The sequence below is a fragment of the Ranitomeya variabilis genome, chromosome 3 (genome assembly GCF_051348905.1).
Source record: "Ranitomeya variabilis isolate aRanVar5 chromosome 3, aRanVar5.hap1, whole genome shotgun sequence".
Taxonomy (NCBI): domain Eukaryota; kingdom Metazoa; phylum Chordata; class Amphibia; order Anura; family Dendrobatidae; genus Ranitomeya; species Ranitomeya variabilis.
In genome coordinates, this window is record NC_135234.1 from 580,661,961 (window position 1) to 580,683,957 (window position 21,997).

General features: G+C 37.8%; 1 protein-coding gene across 1 annotated transcript in view; it reads left to right on the plus strand.

Annotated features, from left to right (window-relative positions):
- PCDH9 (protocadherin 9) overlaps positions 1–20,457 on the plus strand; it is an 81,109-nt gene extending 60,652 nt beyond the window's left edge. Inside the window, exon 3 of the mRNA XM_077297269.1 lies at positions 18,659–20,457. Coding sequence (XP_077153384.1) covers positions 18,659–18,739 — 81 coding nt within the window. The 3' untranslated portion in view covers positions 18,740–20,457. The remainder of the gene's footprint in view (positions 1–18,658) is intronic.
- The last annotated feature ends 1,540 nt before the right edge of the window (positions 20,458–21,997 follow it).

Sequence of the window (21,997 nt, forward strand, 5' to 3'; positions counted from 1 at the left end):
TTGTATATAGACTTCTTCCTGATATACAAATCTATATGGAAGACAAAATACTTTAGTTCTGCCAAAGACCTCCCACGGCCTATATTAAGAAGCATTTATCACACAATGTTGCATTCACAGATTAAGTCCTTTTGCCCTGAGCCGTAATCGGCCAAGGAATCTTGTGTAGCCATCTACAAACAGTCTAGAAAGCTGGAACAGCACTTCTGCGCTGCTAAAACGGAATATAAAAAAAGGCATTAGAGTCCTACGGAAGGGGAATGGTTTGACTCCTGAACATTTAGCCATCAGTCATAGTTGGATAGCCTCCAATGCCTCGGATACTCGGTGTAAGAATTCCTCGTATTTATTTTCTTCAGCCATTTATTGCGGATATCGGCACACAGATGATTCCGGTGGCATAAGTGATAAAATAGAAATCTATGGTTAGAAAATTATTCTAAATAACATTTGTTGATCAGTGGTAACGAAATACCTGGAGATGTCAATGAAAATGTACATTTTGATGTTTCCTATTGTAAGAAGGATTCCTTGTGTGCGATCCTTGATGGCAGGAAATTATATTATCAGCAAATACTTAAGGGAACACAGCAGGCAAATTGGCAAACATGGCACAGCCTATTTAGTCCATGTACTAGGCATTGCGCAGTATGTCAAAGCTGCTGGAACTTATTCTTTTATATATTTCTGTTATCTAAATTACTTTATGTAAAGGAACGCACCATGAGAAAATGTCCTATTGTTTTAAACAGGTTTTTATATTACATTTCTTTCAAAAAATGTTTTTAATAACCTTTTTTATATCGCCCCAACCCAATCATTTGTATAGAAGCCTTCCCAGCTTCTAAACTAAACATAGTCTAAACTGGGCATAGATAATTGTGAAAGGAGGATGTGGAGGTGAACTGTGACACCACTTATTGTGAATGGTGGATCCTGTATTGTAGGCTGTATGAAGTGTTAGCTTTTCTTGCATTCCTGTCTATGATGATAATGAGACTGCTGTAAAGTGTTCTATAGAGAACAGAAAATGAGTCTAATATAAGCCTTAGAGGCCAATGTGAAAATTTCAAGATTTTTGGCAATTTTATTTTTAGAGAGATACTAGTGATATAATATAATAAAAAATCATAAAAAGGATACATACTTAATAATACACAAAAAAATATGTTTAAATTAAAAACCTGATTTGTCATTTGTCATTTTCTGATGACACATTCCCTTAAAGATAAAGAGCGGTTCTGATTAATAGCTGGGTAATCACGCTGCTCTGCTGGTGTTAGTATTTTGCTCATGGTAATGATACTACATGTCTTGATCATTGCACAAAATATTTTTGGTTTGGTGGTTTGGCACTGTTGTACATGTTGTCTCATCACACATCTTGACCTTTGGTAATCCTGCCCTAATCGGTAGGGTTCAGGCACACTAATGAAGGATTTGTAATGTGTAGACCAGAAACATAACCATATCACAATACCATGGCATATGTAGACTTTTGTAAATGGAGCATGCTTCTAACTCTGGTAAAATTCTCTCTGTCTGTAAATTAGAACATCAAACTATTATTATTATTATTATTATTTATTTATATAGCACCATTAATTCCATGGTGCTGTACATGAGAAAGGGGTTACATACAGGGTTATAGATATCATTTACAGTAAACAAGTTTACAGTGACAGACTGGTACAAAGGGGAGAGGACCCTGTCCTTGCGGACTTACATTCTATGGGACTGAACGACACAACCCACAACAAGGAGCAACGTACATTTTTTGGATTATCCATTCATTGTATACTCTTTCTATAGTTTGTATATGTGTTACTCTATAACTTTTGTCCTTCCATACTTATTTTTCCATTTTGTTGGTCATTCATGATAGACACAAATTATGAGGGTTCTCCATATAGTAGGCCTATTCAAGCACAGTGATCAATGTGGTATATGACATAAATATAGATAATATATTAATAGATGTCATTATTATGTCCAGTGTTTGAAGGCCATAGAAGTATTACATCTGCCATATATTCAAAAACACATCCCTTTGATTGACATAGACAAGAACATTGTAATTCTAAAATAGTAGCAATTACCGTAATTATTTAAATAAATGCTGTGGTTTTTACCAAAAAGGACAAGACTCTCAATCAGAGCGGATACTTAAAAGTAAATATATGGAATATATATATATATATATATATATATATATATATATATATATATATATATATATATATATATATATATACTATTATTATTATTATTATATTTTTTTTTCCACCATAATTTGCTAAATAATTCTTGCCAAATCAGACAAGGTGATTTTCTGGATTTGTTTTCTCATTTTGACTCTCATAGTTGTGGTCTACCTATGATGTCAATTACAGGCCTCTCTCATCTTTTTAAGTGGGAGAACTTGCACAATTGGTGGCTGACTAAATACTTTTTTCCCCATTGTTTGTGTGTTTATATATAAAAAAGTGGATTGGCAGGATATATATATATATATATATATATATATATATATATATATATATATATATATATATATATATATATATATATATATATATATATATGTATATATATATATATATATATATATATATATATATATATATATATACATATATATATGTATATATATATCCTGCCAATCCACTTTTTTGGGTGGTACAATATAAAGTCTTTTAATATTGTCTTTTGGCCTATGTAATTGTTATTATCATGACTATTTTTTGAGAACTACATGACTACTTTTGGTTACATATGAGATGGGGTAAATTCATGGCATTGGGGAAAATAAGACAACTAGTAAACAGATAGCACTTTCATTTGCATTAGTTTTAAAATTAATCTACAACTATTACAGAAAGCTGTTTTTTATAGTTTGCCTCTCAGCAGATACCACTATTAATGAACTTTTATTAGAACATTACCAATTGGAAATATGGCTTCTTCTTGTATATTTGTCACCGAGGTGTTTTAATGTGGCTTTCAGTTTTTTCAACCTCTTACATGAAGAAAGGGTTTATTGCTCTAATTAAACACTGTTGTTCAGCATGTCACTTAACACAGATACTTGTGCAGCTAATTAGTCAGTGGTTCAGTATTGTAAGAGGTCACTTGGTAACTGCAAATAGGTTGGATAGAAAGATTTTTTGTAATTATTTCTATTATTTCAAATGGGAATAATAATTGCAGGTTCCAAGTGTTCTTTTTTGTTAATTTCTAATTCAAATTCATGTTTTTTAATTGGAACATGGAGGTTTTAGTCAATTTTGCAGAAACATATGTGGGTTTAGGTAGAACACCATTTTTATGAGGACAACATGTTTATCAGAAACAGTTATAAAGGTTTTCATGCTGTGTTAATAACATAATTTCAAGGAATATTTTTGCTCATCGATATAAATTGTTGGGGATTCTCCATTATATTTCAAAATCAAAACATTAATAAATAGCCCTCTTGTGCCTGAGGTGACGGGTGTACTTACTTTGAAAAGCCTTATTAGAATGTCCATTATCTTGTTTGAAGTTTTCTTAAGTCAAACTGTAGCTGGACTACATCAGCCTCACAGATATAAGAGATCAATTTATTAATATATGCAGTTTAGACTGTCAAAAATATTGTCAATGTGCTCATGCCTTAAATTGGTATTCCAGTGTCAATCGCTTCCACATCTGGAGGTGAACGGTTCTGAAGATGTCATATCTATGAATAACAGCAGGAATCGTGCATGTACCTTACATAGTTACATAGTTACATAGTTACATAGTTAGTAAGGCCGAAAAAAGACATTTGTCCATCCAGTTCAGCCTATATTCCATCATAATAAATCCCCAGATCTACGTCCTTCTACAGAACCTAATAATTGTATGATACAATATTGTTCTGCTCCAGTAAGACATCCAGGCCTCTCTTGAACCCCTCAACTGAGTTCGCCATCACCACCTCCTCAGGCAAGCAATTCCAGATTCTCACTGTCCTAACAGTAAAGAATCCTCTTCTATTTTGGTGGAAAAACCTTCTCTCCTCCAGACGCAAAGAATGCCCCCTTGTGCCCGTCACCTTCCTTGGTATAAACAGATCCTCAGCGAGATATTTGTATTGTCCCCTTATATACTTATACATGGTTATTAGATCGCCCCTCAGTCGTCTTTTTTCTAGACTAAATAATCCTAATTTCGCTAATCTATCTGGGTATTGTAGTTCTCCCATCCCCTTTATTAATTTTGTTGCCCTCCTTTGTACTCTCTCTAGTTCCATTATATCCTTCTTGAGCACCGGTGCCCAAAACTGGACACAGTACTCCATGTGCGGTCTAACTAGGGATTTGTACAGAGGCAGTATAATGCTCTCATCATGTGTATCCAGACCTCTTTTAATGCACCCCATGATCCTGTTTGCCTTGGCAGCTGCTGCCTGGCACTGGCTGCTCCAGGTAAGTTTATCATTAACTAGGATCCCCAAGTCCTTCTCCCTGTCAGATTTACCCAGTGGTTTCCCGTTCAGTGTGTAATGGTGATATTGATTCCTTCTTCCCATGTGTATAACCTTACATTTATCATTGTTAAACCTCATCTGCCACCTTTCAGCCCAAGTTTGCAACTTATCCAGATCCATCTGTAGCAGAATACTATCTTCTCTTGTATTAACTGCTTTACATAGTTTTGTATCATCTGCAAATATCAATATTTTACTGTGTAAACCTTCTACCAGATCATTAATGAATATGTTGAAGAGAATAGGTCCCAATACCGACCCCTGTGGTACCCCACTGGTCACAGCGACCCAATTAGAGACTATACCATTTATAACCACCCTCTGCTTTCTATCACTAAGCCAGTTACTAACCCATTTACACACATTTTCCCCCAGACCAAGCATTCTCATTTTGTGTACCAACCTCTTGTGTGGCACGGTATCAAACGCTTTGGAAAAATCGAGATATACCACGTCCAATGACTCACCGTGGTCCAGCCTATAGCTTACCTCTTCATAAAAACTGATTAGATTGGTTTGACAGGAGCGATTTCTCATAAACCCATGCTGATATGGAGTTAAACAGTTATTCTCATTGAGATAATCCAGAATAACATCCTTCAGAAACCCTTCAAATATTTTACCAACAGTAGAGGTTAGACTTACTGGCCTATAATTTCCAGGTTCACTTTTAGAGCCCTTTTTGAATATTGGCACCACATTTGCTATGTGCCAGTCCTGCGGAACAGACCCCGTCGCTATAGAGTCCCTAAAAATAAGAAATAATGGTTTATCTATTACATTACTTAGTTCTCTTAGTACTCGTGGGTGTATGCCATCCGGACCCGGAGATTTATCTATTTTAATCTTATTTAGCCAGTTTCGCACCTCTTCTTGGGTTAGATTGGTGACCCTTAATATAGGGTTTTCATTGTTTCTTGGGATTTCACCTAGCATTTCATTTTCCACCGTGAATACCGTGGAGAAGAAGGTGTTTAATATGTTAGCCTTTTCCTCGTCATCTACAACCATTCTTTCCTCACTATTTTTTAAGGGGCCTACATTTTCAGTTTTTATTCTTTTACTATTGATATAGTTGAAGAACAGTTTGGGATTAGTTGTACTCTCCTTAGCAATGTGCTTCTCTGTTTCCTTTTTGGCAGCTTTAGTTAGTTTTTTAGATAAAGTATTTTTCTCCCTATAGTTTTTTAAAGCTTCAATGGTGCCATCCTGCTTTAGTAGTGCAAATGCTTTCTTTTTACTGTTAATTGCCTGTCTTACTTCTTTGTTTAGCCACATTGGGTTTTTCCTATTTCTAGTCCTGAATCCTTCATCTGATCAAATCAAAATATCAAAAAGATCAGTAAGTTAGATACCTCACGCATGTGTCTCAGCAGGTAGGGGCAGATGAGGCATCATCGGCAGTGCTAATCTCCAATGTGGAAGTGAGTGGGGTGGGAATACCCGTTCAACTTGTGGGACAATGTTTGTTACCTGACTGCAGTGAATATTAAAGTGTAAAGTCATTAAGTCCTATAATAAGCAGTAATAAAAATATTGAATACAGGGACTTAAGAGCAGGACCACAAACAGCATTCTGTGGATGGCTTCAATGTAGTAGCAGAATATTTTTCCAACATCTGCAATAAATAAGTCCCATGCACCATTCTGTTGTCCATGAACTCTTGATGCAACCCTTCACAAAGTTGTAGCAATACAGAGAAATCCAGGAACCAGGGCGCCAGATATCATTCTTTTGGTCACTTTATTAGTACAGAAAAATAGCAACTTTCAGCCACTCTGGGCCTTTATCAAGCCTTAATAAAGGCCCTGCGTGGCTGAAACCTTGTGATTTTTCTGTACCAATAAAGTTACCAAAAGAATGATATCTGGCGCCCTGGTTACTGGATTTCTCCACATTTTTCCTGCAGATCAAGGAAGAAAAACATAAAAACATTACAAAGAGAGAGAATTTCGTATTTGCCATTTTAAATCCAATTTTAATATAATTAATGAATCTGTGCTGCATGTATTATTATTATCACCATCATTGTCATCATCATTGAAGACTGTTGCTCATCTACAGCAGGTAGACGTCTGAATGTACTAAGATGACAGAATGCTTCCAACAGTGCAGACATTTTAAGCAGTATATATTAGTAAGATAGCTATATTATAGTTTCCCAGATATTTCAAAAAATTTGACCTAGAGTTCCCAACTCCTACAATGTATATGTCATTAAGGAGGCACTCCCACCAATATTTTATTGATTAAAGGATTGTTTATTTGCATGTAATGTAGTATGAGTGCATTACTATACTTTCCTACCGCCGTTCTCGCCGGTGTCAAGCACCATTCTTCTGCTTTTCTGAGTGACATCACCGCAAATGAGACTTGCTGGCGCATTCTATACTCTACATTTCAGTCATAAGCCTCTTTTACAGTGGAAGCCTATGGAGCTTCGTTCTGATGTTCCATGGACTTACATTGTAAAAGTCATTTCTGGGGCACGGAGAGCGGTGACGGCATTCAGAAGAGCAGAACATCGGTGCAGGACACCGGAGAGAGCGGCAGTAGATGACTATATTATTACACTCACACTAAACTACATGCACATACATTTAATCAATAGGAAAGTTAGTGGGATTGCTTCTTTTAAGTCATCAGCATTACAAAATGTGGAAAAAAAATATTACCGTATCACCACGATAATACAATATGTCATGTACATTAAAATGCAAAAGGCTTTCAAAGCCCAAAAGTTAGATGTCAGCCACTCCACAAGGTACCCAAAAGTATTTTGCATCCCCGGTTGATGGTCAATGTAGAGAACAGTATGTGTCTGTCTATGAATTTCTGATATATGTCTGATACTTTGGCAGATGTTTTACACTTAAGCAATATGTTTCATTTTCTGAAAATGCTGCACCATTTAGAGTGTCCCTTTTTTTTATAAATCTAACATAAAAATGATTGATTTTCCAAACTGCTGTATGTCTCAAGGTCAATTGACTCGACTTTGGAATGGCTGATGGATAGTTGGCAGAGATATATGGTAACCAGAGTATACGCAGGATAAGGACAGGTTAACTATGCGAAACGCCAGGGATTTCTCCAAGAAAATGTTCTATTTAAGATACTCATTAGTTATAAAAAGACACCATCTAGAAGGAAAGGTATACTTCTTACAAATGGCAGAAGGTTCTGCAAAGAAAAAGTTGTCATTCCTCTGGGTAAACTTATGATTAATGAATTAGGTAGATTAGTAGGGTTGTCTAAAGTGTTCTGCCTGCAGTTCTGTGCCACAAAATGTTAGATGGCCCACATGGGCCTCGAAAAGTCTAAGAGATGCTGAGGATTAATGTTACGCTGACACCGGTACAGAGGAAAGAGAATTTGCAGTCATCATTCCAGATGACCTAATGTTTGACAAGGAACTTAGCCAAACAGCTGCAGAAGAAACTGAATGTGAACATCGGAGCACAGCAGAAAACTTGGGTGATGGATTCTGCTATATAGGTCGTTTGTGAGCTGCAATATCTAACACTGAGATGTTTTCTAGCTATTAAAAGAAAAAAGGAACATTTTCAATGGTAATTCGGGGCATGGTTATCAATAACAAGTGCCGAAGACTAGATACAATATGTTAGTATATTTGTGTAGATGTTTTTCTTTAACTTCTCGAATAAAAAAAAGATACCATAGTGAATAAAGACAATAATAATGGATAATAATGCAATGCGCAAGGTAAACACGAACAATCAGATCACAGCGGGAGGTGTACTAACTTTGCAGGTCGATCACTGACTGTTTTTGTCTTTACTGCAAATGAAAAAAATGAATTGATGGGAATAGAGGAATAAAAGAAAGGAATATAATATAAAGGGAAAACTATATGGTGACAGTAATACTTGAACAAGGTGTCTTGAGGTGCACCCAAGGCTATACACCGCTAAGGTAGAGGAAAAGATGGGAGTCACTATTTTCATAAAACATAAGGAGTTATGATTTAGTTCCTTTTGTTAATATGTGCTAGAGCTGTTATTATACCAACTATTGTCTTTACTACAAAAAATATATATTTATTTATACAAGTAGTAAAGCTTTTATCACTGAAAAGACTTCCATAATCAGTGGCGATTTTTTGGCAGCATAATGTACTTTTTCTGTAGCACTAAAGGGAGCAGTAAAGACTTTGTCAGCGACAGCATTTTCACGGAGGTAGAAATGTAACAGTGCAAGATGAATATATCCTGTCAATTGGCACAATGTGTGTATGTTAGCTTAAGGGGTGGTCAGACACAAACGTGAAATTTAACACAATTTGGCACAGGAGATATTTGCTCAGAAATGTAGCATTATTTTGGCATTTTGTCCCTGTCATTTTTCCAAAAGGTAATTGGGGCGAAGCACAAGGAGATGTGGCTGAAGTGATACATGGTAATTTCAGCACTGCCACATGTGTGCTGTGAAACATGGATTATTATCATTATTGTTATGGATTAGTGATAAATAAATATCCCCATTATCTTAAACATATACTTTTTTACAGTAACAATGCATATAAATACTAAACTCAAAGCTGTGTTATTTCACAATCCTGTATGGTAAGGATTGTGTATGAGGTATCATATAACAAAATGAATTACCGTAAATACATCTGAACTTGCACTGAGTAGTTTGCATGTGTTATGTAATGAGACCTAAAGTCAGATATTGGCAGCTAATAAGGCTTGAAATAACAAGGCATGATAGAGAAATGGATACATGTCAACAATGTGCCTGCACACAATGCATACCACAGACACATACGTAGATACACTCACACATACACTCACATATACACACACAATATACACAGGTACACTCACACACATACACCTTCATATACATGTATGCACACATACACAGAGGCTGATAGATGCACTCACACACATACACCTTCATATACACACAATATACACACACGGAGGCACATATACAGGTACACTCACACACATACACCTTCATATACACACAGAGGCAAATACACAAATGCACTCACACATACACCCTCATATACACACAATATACACACAGAGGCAAATACACAGATACACTCACACACATACACTCACATATGCACACACAGGCACATACACAAGTATACTCACACACATACACCCACATATACACACACACTATACACACACAGAGGCAAATACACAGATACACTCACACACATACACTCACATATGCACACACAATATACACACACAGAGGCACATACACAGGTACACTCACACACATACACCCACATATACACACACAATACAGATACACTCACACACATACACCTTCATATACTGTACATGTATACACACATACACAGAGGCTGATACACAGATACACTCACACACATATACTCACATATGCACACACAGTATACACACAGGCACATATACAGATACACTCACACACATACACACACAACATACACACAGAGGCACATACACAGATACACTTACACACATACATGGTCATATTTACATGTATACACACATACAGAAAGGCTGATACACAGATACACACACACATGTACACCATCATATACACATATACACACATACACAGTCACATATACAGATACACCCTCATATACACATCCATTCCCTGATACTCACACGCACATACACACAATGTAGACATACACCCTCACATGCACATATAAACACAGTATACACACATACACAGAGGCACATACACGGATACACATACTCCCTCATATACACATATAAGCACAGTATACACACACATACACAGAGGCACATACACAGATACACATATACTCTTATATGCACTTATACACTCACAATATGCATACACATATACTCAGACACACATATATATATATATATATATATATATATATATATATATATATATATATATATATATATATATACATTAGCACACATACACAAACATATAAACATGTCAGTTTGGCACAGGTCACTCACACACATGCACATATATGCTCACACATATACACATGCATATGCACAGATACAGCCACGTATACACTCACACACATACACAAACATATACACTCACACAATGATGTACACAGGCAGGCACACATATACACTTGACACATGCACAGATTCACTCACAATACACACACAGGCACACATGTACATTTACTTTTACACACATACCCGCACACAGACAGAAGTACACATGCACAGACATACATGGAAATACGCACACATACAGACACACACATTTACGTGACAGCAATGTTATAACTAGGACTTCTGCAGCAATGTAGTAAATATTGGCGTAATGTAAACTTACATCTGCTTGTTATGGAGCACATCACATCCTTGCTGTTTACACCTTCCTATTTAAATCCATAAAGATTAATTACAGACATTACCACTTGGTCCATCTGCTCTGCGCTTACTCATTTTACCCTTTCATCCATTTCTTTTTATATATGCTTGGCTTTCTGTTAATCCTAGTGTAAAAAGTTCATGCTTAATTTTCATGGGAAATGCTGTCTGACTCTCCGTCACTCTGAAGTGAAGATCATGTCCATGAAGCATAAATCCCAAATCATGCAGCAGAAATCGGATATAGCTTCTTGTTCCCCATGGTGACGCAGCCCCGTGTGTATAACCTACTACAGTTAATTAATCTGCACAGGTTCCCCTGGGCTCGTCTTGTTTATGAGAAGGAAATAGGAAGTTGGCAATGTGCTGTGCCCTGATTCTCTGTGCCTAATGGTAAAGTGTCTGCTGGATGTGGAAATTCTGTTTCGCTTACCATAGTAAATATTATTTAGCAGTGCAAACTGGAAAATACCAGAAAATATTTAATTCATGAGACTCTTTTTGCTAAAGTAATGTTTCATTAGAAAAAAATCGGATATTGACTATGATAGATAAATTTATAAATTTCTACAGAAAATAATTGCTTTTGTTTATAATCCAATAATATAAAACACTTATATATGGATTATTTGATATCAGAAATTTGCATCTATAGTTGTTGAGCAATAAAATTTGCAGGACACTGGTGGAGCGGTCACGTTGGTAATCTGTGGCTCCGGACTAGAGCCCTATGACACTGTTGGCATCCCCGGTGTCTCTTCTAATTAGTATGCCTGGCACAATGTCATGCTTGCATTGCTCCGCAAAAAAGACGTCATGCCTGACTAGGTAGGAGGAGAATCGCAGGTCTCAGGGTTGGGGACTTTAAATCTCAGTGTTCATCTTTAATGTCTATGTATATATTTATATGTCTATGTATATATTTATTATGTTTCTACAAAAACATTTTCCTAATCTAGCACGCTGTGATCCAGAAAGCCTATCATCCCTCCCTGCTCATACCTACAATAAAACTAAACATTTCAGTATCACAGAACCAGTTGGCAAATAAATCTGAAATCATTCTATAACTCTGAAAATCTTATAATCTTAACACTGATACACTAAATTTTCTTTCAACAGTATATATGAAAAATGATGATTGCATTATATGTAATTCATATGTTAAATAGTCACCTTGGTTGGTTTTGGTTCCACGGTCTTTATTTCAAGCTCATTGATTGTTTCATTGGTATTTGTATCATATTTTCCCTACAAATGTATTTAGGTCGCTTTAAATACTTTATATTCTCGAATATTTAACTTTATTTACATAGTCCTGTATTTGCACGGCTGTACACTTTAATGGGCAAGGCTTTATTTTCGTGTGATGAGTCAGGATACTGAATCACTTAACTGCTTTGAAATATGCTCAATAGGTATAAGCGGACCCGTGGAATTTTGGGTTTGTTGGGTTCGACCAAAGCTTGGTTCAGGTACCAGAACTGTACCCGAACTTGAACCTGAACCTCTCCCTCTCCTCCTAAACTGTAAAACAGACTTCCAGAAGAATTCCTTGATCTAAGATCAGTACCGGACACTAGGTGTCTGGCATGAACCCTGAACATTACAGTTTGAGTTTACTCATCTCTACTACTCAATTGAACTGTAAATTTGTGTAAAAAAAATATGCAAGTCAAAGGCAGATGTGTGGATCTTCGTGGTAGTAATCAAAATATTTGGGGGTATATTAATGACTACTTAGGGTCTGTTTACTTGGACCGACTGGTCGCATGATATGATCTGTAATCCGCAAAACTTTACCAGTCTGCGCCCTTTAATAGCCTGTTTACAATGCAGTCTAAAGTAAGTGATGCGCACTGAACAATATATAATAGATCACTCAGTGTACGCTGGATGCCATGGTTCTCGACAGAATGACTCTTCTTCACACAGGGTAGTGCATCTCCGAGACAAATGATCTTATGTATTGTGCAAAAGATCTTTTCATCAAATGTACAAGCATTTGGCTTGTTTATCAGGTGATCAGCAGTGTAAATGCAGTTTTTTATACCGTCCATTCAGCAGCACAATATGACTGCCGATTGGTAAATTTTACCGTTTGGCAGTCACTTAATAGACTGTTTACATCGGCATTAGCATGAGTGTACTCGTTGCTCGGGTGGTCTCCGAGTTTTTATGACTTCTGTGAGATTTAGTTTTCATCGCCTCAGCAGCATGATTTACAGCTATTAGCAAGCTTGATTACATGTGGGGATTCCCTAGCAACCAGGCAACCCCCACATGTACTCAGCCTGGCTACTAGCTGTAAATCATTCAGCTGCCGTGATGAAAACTAAATCTCTGAACCCTAACAAATACTCGGAGGTCACCCGAGCAAGGAGTATATTCGCTCATCACTAATCCGCATGCCAAAGTAAACGATGCAGTCCGAGTGATCGGTAATGGATTGCTCAGTGCGCATAGGCTGCCATGGTTCTCGGCAGGGCGAGCCTTGTTCACACAGGACGATGCACCTCCAACAACAAGTCTTTCAGTGTAAATGCAGCTTCAGTATACAATTAGATCAGTTAAGGATAAGAAGGAAAAAAGTGGCAAATAGTAGGGAAAAACATGTGTCTAGTTCTTTTGTAAAGATTCTTTAATTTGCATTGCTGTTCTGGATGTTAGCGATAATTTGTACTGACAGAGGTGCGACTCGTTAAGATCATAAGTAGCAAATTTGATCCATGCAGACATTCAAGAGACAAGTTTAACAGATTTCCTGTAGTCAGATTATGCCTCCAGGAGAGTCAAGTCTTTTCAGTATGTCTCCTATAATAATCAAGAATTATCATAGAGCTACTCAATACATTGGGAAAGACTGAAAGGATTAATGAAGTATGACAAAATGTACCTTGGGGTATATGTCTGTATAGATCTTGAACTGGTGCTGTGAAACATCAGACTTATTGGCAAGTGCTATTTGTACATACATGTCATGAGAAGGAAGCGTGTGGAAGCCTGGCTGAATCCAACTTGTGGCTTAAACTGTCACAGTCACTTATGTCACTATTAACCACATCTTGATCTTGACTTGCATTTTATTTTAAGGTCATTTGATTTGTGGAAAAGAGATGGCTACATTAAATATTAGCAGACTAGAGGGCAGCATTAAGCACAGAATTAACAATGAAGCACTTAAACAATAGTTTGGGAATCTGATGTAATTTTTGCAGTCTAAGAGTATGTGCACATGTTGAGTAAAATTTCTGCATTGTTTCTGCATATTCTGGCAGAAAAAAAACGCAGATGCATAAATGCCCATTTTTCTTGTGTTTTTTGCTTGCCTTTTTGGCTGCATTCTTTGTTGATTTGAGGTCAATGGTGAAAAACGCAAGGAAAAAAGCACAGAGAATTAACATGAAGCTAATTATTTTCTGCACCAAATCTGCAAGTCAAAAATAAACGTGTGCATGACACTTCAGGTTTTTCTTTCACTTTGCTGGCATCAGGATTGCTTCAGGATATATGTAGAAAATCAGCAAGGTAAAAGCACACCAAAAAAGCACCAGATCTGCAACGTGTTCACACAGCCTTACAATAGTTAAAAGACAATTGGAGCGGCTGTGGAGTGATTTTGGGATCTATTTTGCGACTATCTGCAATGCCAGATATCGGCAAAAGAGATTGATTATCATGCTAGTTGGATCTCAACATGCCCATTTTTTGACGGTTTGGCCCTTTTACACAAGTCATATTGGCTGTTAAAAGTAACATCAATGGGCTCCGTACAATCCAGTCGGTGGTCACTTACGGGCATGTTTAAATAGGCCGATTGCAGGATCAATGTTCACAGAAAGATCATTAATACAATTCATGAGCATACAATATCATGTTTTGTGCAGCACATCATTTGTTTTTACGTTAAATTATGCTGCTGAATACGATGATTTCTATGTGTGCATTGTGCTTGTTCATTGTGTATTTTCCAGCCTGTTCAGATGGTCTGATAGTTGACGTAGAATTTGGTGAATGATCATTCTTATGAACTTTCATTCCCAACTAAGTGTCCCTTAAGTTAAAGTGTAGTCATCAGTTTAATTTTGTATTCATAAATCAATAGAACATGTTAAAATAAGCAACTTTGTAATATATCTTATGGGGTTAATCTGCAGGTTAATAGCATTACTAACCTGCCCAGTGCTCGCATGTAGCCGAACGCTTCAGGGGGAAAAGTAACTTTATTCTCGCCGGCAGCATTTGGTTTGAATCACGGGCATGGTGCTGGTGCCGGTTCAGTCATCGCTCTGAGAATACAGAGTGGCGGCTGTAACTGTGTCTCCGACCCTGACTGGCAGCCGGTCCCAATACAGAGCCAGTGTCAGTCTGGGCCGGGGGCACGATTACCACCACCACTCTATTCTCAGCGGGGACTGAACCAGCACCAGTGCTGCCCCGTGACCAAAACCAAACGCTGCTGGGGGGAATAAAGTTCATTTTTTCCCCCACAGTATTTGGCTACGTGCAGGTGCCGGGCAGGTAAGTAACGCTATTAAACATCAGATTAACCCCATATCTGCATGTTAATAGCATTTTTGCTGGTGACAGGATTCCATTAAGCTTTATTCCTCTCTCCCTGTTTAAAAAAACCCCAAAGAGTAGCATTTAGCTGACAGCTTTCTCGAGTATCTGGTCAGTTAGTGCTAAAGCACACGACAGTGACATGTTTATAGAGACACAAAATGGTATAACGATATAACATGGTAAGATGTAATCCATTGAAGCTTGGCAGAATTGTTTTTGCTTTTTAGTTTAATAAAAAATTCATGTAAAGTTGGAGGCTCCAATAAAGGCTGAATATATACAGTACCTATATGGGTTCTGTATTTATAATCCATGTGACGTACTGGGTGCAGAAGAACTTACTCGATTATCATGCAATAGAAAATATGTAATATCAAAGGAATTGTACCAAGAAAAGTAAGAAAAGTAAAGGTGCGCTTACATTAGGCTATACTTAGTGATAACCGCTGACTGACAATAGGCTTGTCAGCCGGTAATCATTTAAAAGCCTGCTTACATTGGCTGACCCAGCATCAGATGTGCACTGAACGATCTATAATACATCTCTCAGTGCGCAAAGACTCTCATTGTTCTCGGCAGTATACGTCCTGCGCAGCACAAAAGTTTATTTCACCTGACTAGCTCGTCGAGTGATCATCAGCCTACTTATTCTCCACAATTGTCATGACACGAGCGTTCCTACATGATAAGCGTGCAGTGTAAGTGGACCTTTAGATTGACATAACTAAAAGTCTTTTTTCCTATCAACCAATAACGGATTCTCTGCATTCAAAACCTCAATGTTCTAAAGATAAAATCGAAATAATCTAGGACATTTTCACATCCAAAAAGCATTATCGTTCTAATGAAGTTTGCTAGGAAGCTCTTAAAAGGAACCTGTCTTGAAAAATCGCTATTAAACTGTGTATTTGGGGTTAATCTGCAAGGTAATGGCCTCCTGAAGCCATGCAGCCACCTCACTGAGAGACCCACTGCCAGGAGGAAGTTAACTTTATTTCTCCCACTAGCCTCAGTCTTTGGCTCCTTTTCACTTGCGAGAAATACATCCGAGTCTCGCAGGTTAAAACCAAGCTCTGCTGCCGACACTCCGGAGCGGAGCGTGCGGCTTCATAGCAATACATGGAGCTGCACACTCCGTTCCCAAGTGCCGGCACCAGAGGGTTTTAACATGCGAGACTCGCACGTATTTCTCGCAAGTGAAAAGGAGCCCTTTCAGTCATAGAGGTGCAGCCGACTCAACTTGAATGATGGCTCAGTACATAATGAATGGTGGCTGAAACCACATCCCAGCACTGACTGACAGCCGACTCTGTACTGAGTGCTGCCAGGAGGATTAAAGTTTGTTTCCTCCCGGCAACGGGGCTCTCAGTCTGCCGATTAACTCATTAACTTGCCGATTAACCCCATATCTGAAGGGTAATAGCGTTTTTTCACATGACAGATGCCCTTTAAGGTTTCTTCTTGCAGTCAGTGAACGGAGACATTTTTGTTTCTATTTAAAGACTGAAAACATCCAGTTCTGATCGAGTCCGAATGACACAACTTGACTCAATGTGCACTTTTCTCTGTGCTTGATTCTGCTCTTTATGTGAAGAAGTAAAATTATTTTTCACATTTTAGTCATTATACAATTATAACCTTCCATTTATAGAAAATAAGCATTATGTGGGATGGATAATGTCCATAATTATAAATTGTTATCACATATGCAATAAATTGTGGCAACACTGGCAAAAGAAAGGAAAATACACAAAACAGCATGCTTTAGGGCCCATATTACAAAATATTGCAGCACTTTTAGGAATTAAAGGGGTTGATCCCTTTTTATCTTTACTTTAATAAATGCTTTAAGGAACTAATTTTGTGTACACTTACTATTAAAATAATGATAAAGTGGCCATCCACTTTAAACTGTCCTAAAAGGCAAAACTTATCTCAGTTGACTTTTGGGAATGAGACGGAAATGTCACCTGCTACCCTAAACATTACATGTGCTTCTATAGAACAACCTCATGATAAATTTTGTATTACAATATATACAAAAATTGAAGAAAATGCGGCACTCACCCCTTTGCAGTGAAGTCGTAGTCTTTATTAAGCCATATAAGGTTTTAACAAACAAAATCCATGGGAACGGCAGGTGTGCAGAGGGATGCGGGGAAGGAAGGTGGATGACGGCCATTTTGCGCAGTGTGCGCTTCAACGGGTCCAGATTACAATATTTACAACTGATTTACCACCTGGAAAATATTACACATATAGAGACATTAAACATATAGAGACCCATAGATTATGTTTGGTGGTGTGTTAGGCTAGTTTCACACTTCAGTTGTTTGGCGTCAGTCTGCTCCGACATAGTGACGGATCGACGGATCCGTCACAATTGTTGAGAAAATGGTTCTAACGGATCCGTTTTTTTGACGGATCCGTTACTTGGGGGTTGTCTGGGAAAAGTATCTACTTTTTGGAGCATTGAAATAGCGGATTGGGGCAACGGATCCGCCAAATGACGGTCGCGACGGATCCGTCGCCCATAGGCGGCCATTCTATGGAATGGCGGACGCGACGGATTCGTCACGAACCGCCATTTCGGCGCAGACAAAAAACGTTATAATGTCTGTCAATGTCAAGATGATGTCCGCCAAATCTCGACAGATCCGTCACATGGCGGATGGAACGGACGACCATCCGCCACAATCCGTCGCTAATGCAAGTCTATGGGAAAAAAATGGCAGATCCGCTATTTGACGAAAACGGCGGATTCAAACTGACGCCAAAAGACTGAAGTGTGAAAGAGGCCTTACATGTTGGCCTTGCATGTTTAGAGGCATATTGAAAGATCCATTTGATCTTATACAATAGGTCATTATAAAATTGTAATGTACAGACCAATATAAATATATATATATATATATATATATATATATACACACACAGTCATAGTCAAGTGTTAGGTAAGTGGTGAACACATAAGCAAGCAATGATAATTGGCCTCCCCAACTGAAATACTGTTGTCTGCATGGTTGTTCAAATCACATACCACTGCAAAAATTAGTGTGATGCATTTTTAACTATAAGTTCTATATCACATTTTTTCAATTGAATTATCATGTGTGTACATGTCTTACACTCTTTCTGCCCATTATATGACTTGTATCTGCCATTTTTTGGCAGTTTTTCGATTCTGTAGGCTCGATTTCTAGTTTTCAGTTTCCTTGATTTCAGCTCCAGAGTGAGGGAAGACTAGCTGCAATGGTATCTCCCATAGACTGCCCACACAGAGAAGAGGAGATCCTGCTGCCCTAAATCTCTAAGACACATGGAGAAGCAGCAACAGGAGCATAGAGGACAATGAACAGAAGTTCTGAGCAGTGTAGCTGTGAATCCAGCTCTGGGGGTGAGAAAGTACACTTACTAGAAGCATCAGCAGTATATGTGTGTGTATGTGCCTCTCTCTCTCTTTCTCTGCAGCTGCTCTCCTGCCCCATCCTCTCTTCATAGACTGAAGCAGCATCAGTTATTAGAGAGTGACTGATCAGTGCATGAGGCAGGGAAGGAGGAGGACTGGCTGATGAGTGGAAGAAGCTTTTTTTTTCCCATGTTGAGAAATATGAAAATTTTTATTTTATTTGTACTACTGATTCATGAACACTTAATGCCCAAACAACTTTTTAAAAGCAATTTAAAATTCAAATTATTCAATATTTTCCCGCAAGTGCTGGAAGAAATATGTATCTATACTGCGTAATGAGCATTTGGTGCTGAAAAAAGTCAGTACACAGATTAAAATCAGCTTTCTTTTTATGTAGGAGCTTCTTATATATTCACATTTATGGTATTGAAGGGAAAAGACACAAAGGCAGTCTCAGTGATTGTCTTTGTTGGCATATAGGACCATTAACCTTAGTGTTTCAGCCCTTGAGATCACTAGATATTTTTGTTATTTTTTTATCACGCACTAGCTTTGTGCCAATGACTTTGTGTGAAATTACTGCATACGGGGGTTGTCCAGTTTGGAAAGCACTGACAGTAGGGTCTCAGTGCCAGATGCTGATGCAAAAGATTCTATTACAAAGCCTTCTATGATGAAGTGCCGATTGAAAACAATGGCCATCTATGACATCCAGAGCTTTCAGTACTAATCCGTGCAGTCCAATGGGAAATCCTATTGTAATAGCGACATTTTTCCTAACACAACATATGGTATAAATACATATTTCAGCATAAATACAGCAAAAAATAGAAACATATATCTAGGATTTCAGTGTTTTATGCTGCAAGTGTTCTCCAGACGATATATGTGACTTATTGGAGTGCATATGATATATTGTACCCTTACACTATATATGCATACATGTATTTGTTGTCATGCCTGTAGTACTTCTCATTCTGTACTACATACGTAACCTGCCTTACTTTTACCGGCAGCTCTATATTAATCAATGAATATGAATATTAGCTATCTCCTCTTCCCATTGTGCACAGCCAGAGGCTTGACGTATTGAAGCTTATTTTATAGTCAATTTGCATATGCATTCCTAACATAAACTAAATGTTAATAGTTCTGATGACATTTCCATCTGACTGATGGTGAGATCCAGGAGACACCACAAACACTGCAGCAACCGACAACGCAAAGGATTTATTAGCACCAGAGATGTTGATTAAGTGCTTCTCATACTATGGCCTCAATATCTCACACTGACAAGAATCCCCATGCAACCCTAGAATATGTAACAGTAAAGGCAAAGAATAAAAAAAAAATCAATATAAATTATTCACCTATGGAATAGTTATAATATTGTCCCATCGAATTATAAAAAAAATAAAATTAAAGCAAAGTACAGGACTCATTTATATCGGTTTGGTTCAAGTTTAGAATTTCCTTTTGCATTGTTAATATATTGAAAAAAATAAATAAAAAGAATTACTGTTGATGTACATTAAATATATGCAATTTCATTTATTCATTTTTTTTTTACAAAAGTCACAAAATTCATATTACTAATTAATGAGCATTCCACAAAAAAAATATTACTTTTAACACTGGTCATTGGTGAATATGCAATGATATTTTTAAGTTTTTGTGAAGTTCTGTGACATGTAAAAAAATAATATATATATTTTTTTAAATAAATAAAGTGAAGTATGCCTTTTTCAGAGAACAATAGCTTTAGGCTGGAGACATCCATGCAGTTAGTGATGCAGTTTTTCTTTGTTTAGCCAGAACCAGAATTGGATCCAGCAGGAAGGAGACGCATACGTTCTTCCTTCACAATTCCCATTCTCTTCCAGTCCACTTCTGCTTTTGGCTCAAAAAGCTGCAACAAAAACTCACAAAATGTAATGTCTGATTCCAGCTTTATATATGAAATTAATTCAATGCTTATGGATTCAAATTGATTGTGCCAGTGCTATCACTTTAAAAAATAAATGATGCTTTTTTTCTGCTAATTATTTTGCTACACATTTTACTTAAGGTACCTTCACACGAAACGACATTATAACGATATCGCTAGCAATCCGTGACGTTGCAGCGTCCTCGCTAGCGATATCGTTTCGTTTGACACGCAGCAGCGATCAGGATCCTGCTGTGATGTCGCTGGTCGCTGAATAAAGTCCAGAACTTTATTTGGTCGTCCGATCGCTGTGTATCGTTGTGTTTGAAAGCAAAAGCAACGATACCAGCGATATTTTACACTGGTAACCAGGGTAAACATCGGGTTACTAAGCGCAGGGCCGCGCTTAGTTACCCGATGTTTACCCTGGTTACTAGCGTAAAATGTAAAAAAAACAAACAGCACATACTCACATTGCGTCCCCTGCAGTCTGCTTCCTCCTCTGACTCAGCGCCGCAAAGTGAAAGTGAAAGCAGCACAGCGGTGACGTCACCGCTCTGCTCTCACTGTACGGCGCTCAGTCAGTCAGGAAGTGGACGCAGGGGGACGTGAATGTAAGTATGTGCTGTTTGTTTTTTTTAGATTTTACGCTGGTAACCAGGGTAAACATCGGGTTACTAAGCGCGGCCCTGCGCTTAGTTACCCGATGTTTACCCTGGTTACCCGGGGACCTCGGCATAGTTGATCGCTGGAGAGCGGTCTGTGTGACAGCTCTCCAGCGACCAAACAGCGACGCTGCAGCGATCGACATCGTTGTCGCTATCGCTGCAGCGTCGCTTCGTGTGAAGGTACCTTTAATAATTGACTGTGACAAAGTGAAAACTTTTCACTAAGAGATATAATATCTGGATATTTTTTCCTGTTTAGTCATGTACTGCTTAGGGATTGGCAGACCTGTGGAAGTTCAGGTTCTGGTGCCCGAACCGAACTTTATTCAAGAGTTTGGTTGGGGTACCAGAACTGTACCTGAACTTGATCCAGAACCCGAACCACATTCAAAATAATGGTGACCCAAACTTTTGAGAGAGAAAATTCTCTCTCTCCTGGACTTCCTTCAGAACTCCAAATATTGCAGTGGACTTCCAGGAGAAGTCCATGTTCAGTGTTTAGCCTCGGACACTAACTGTTCAGTACAAGAGATGAACAAACCCAGTCTTAAAAGGTC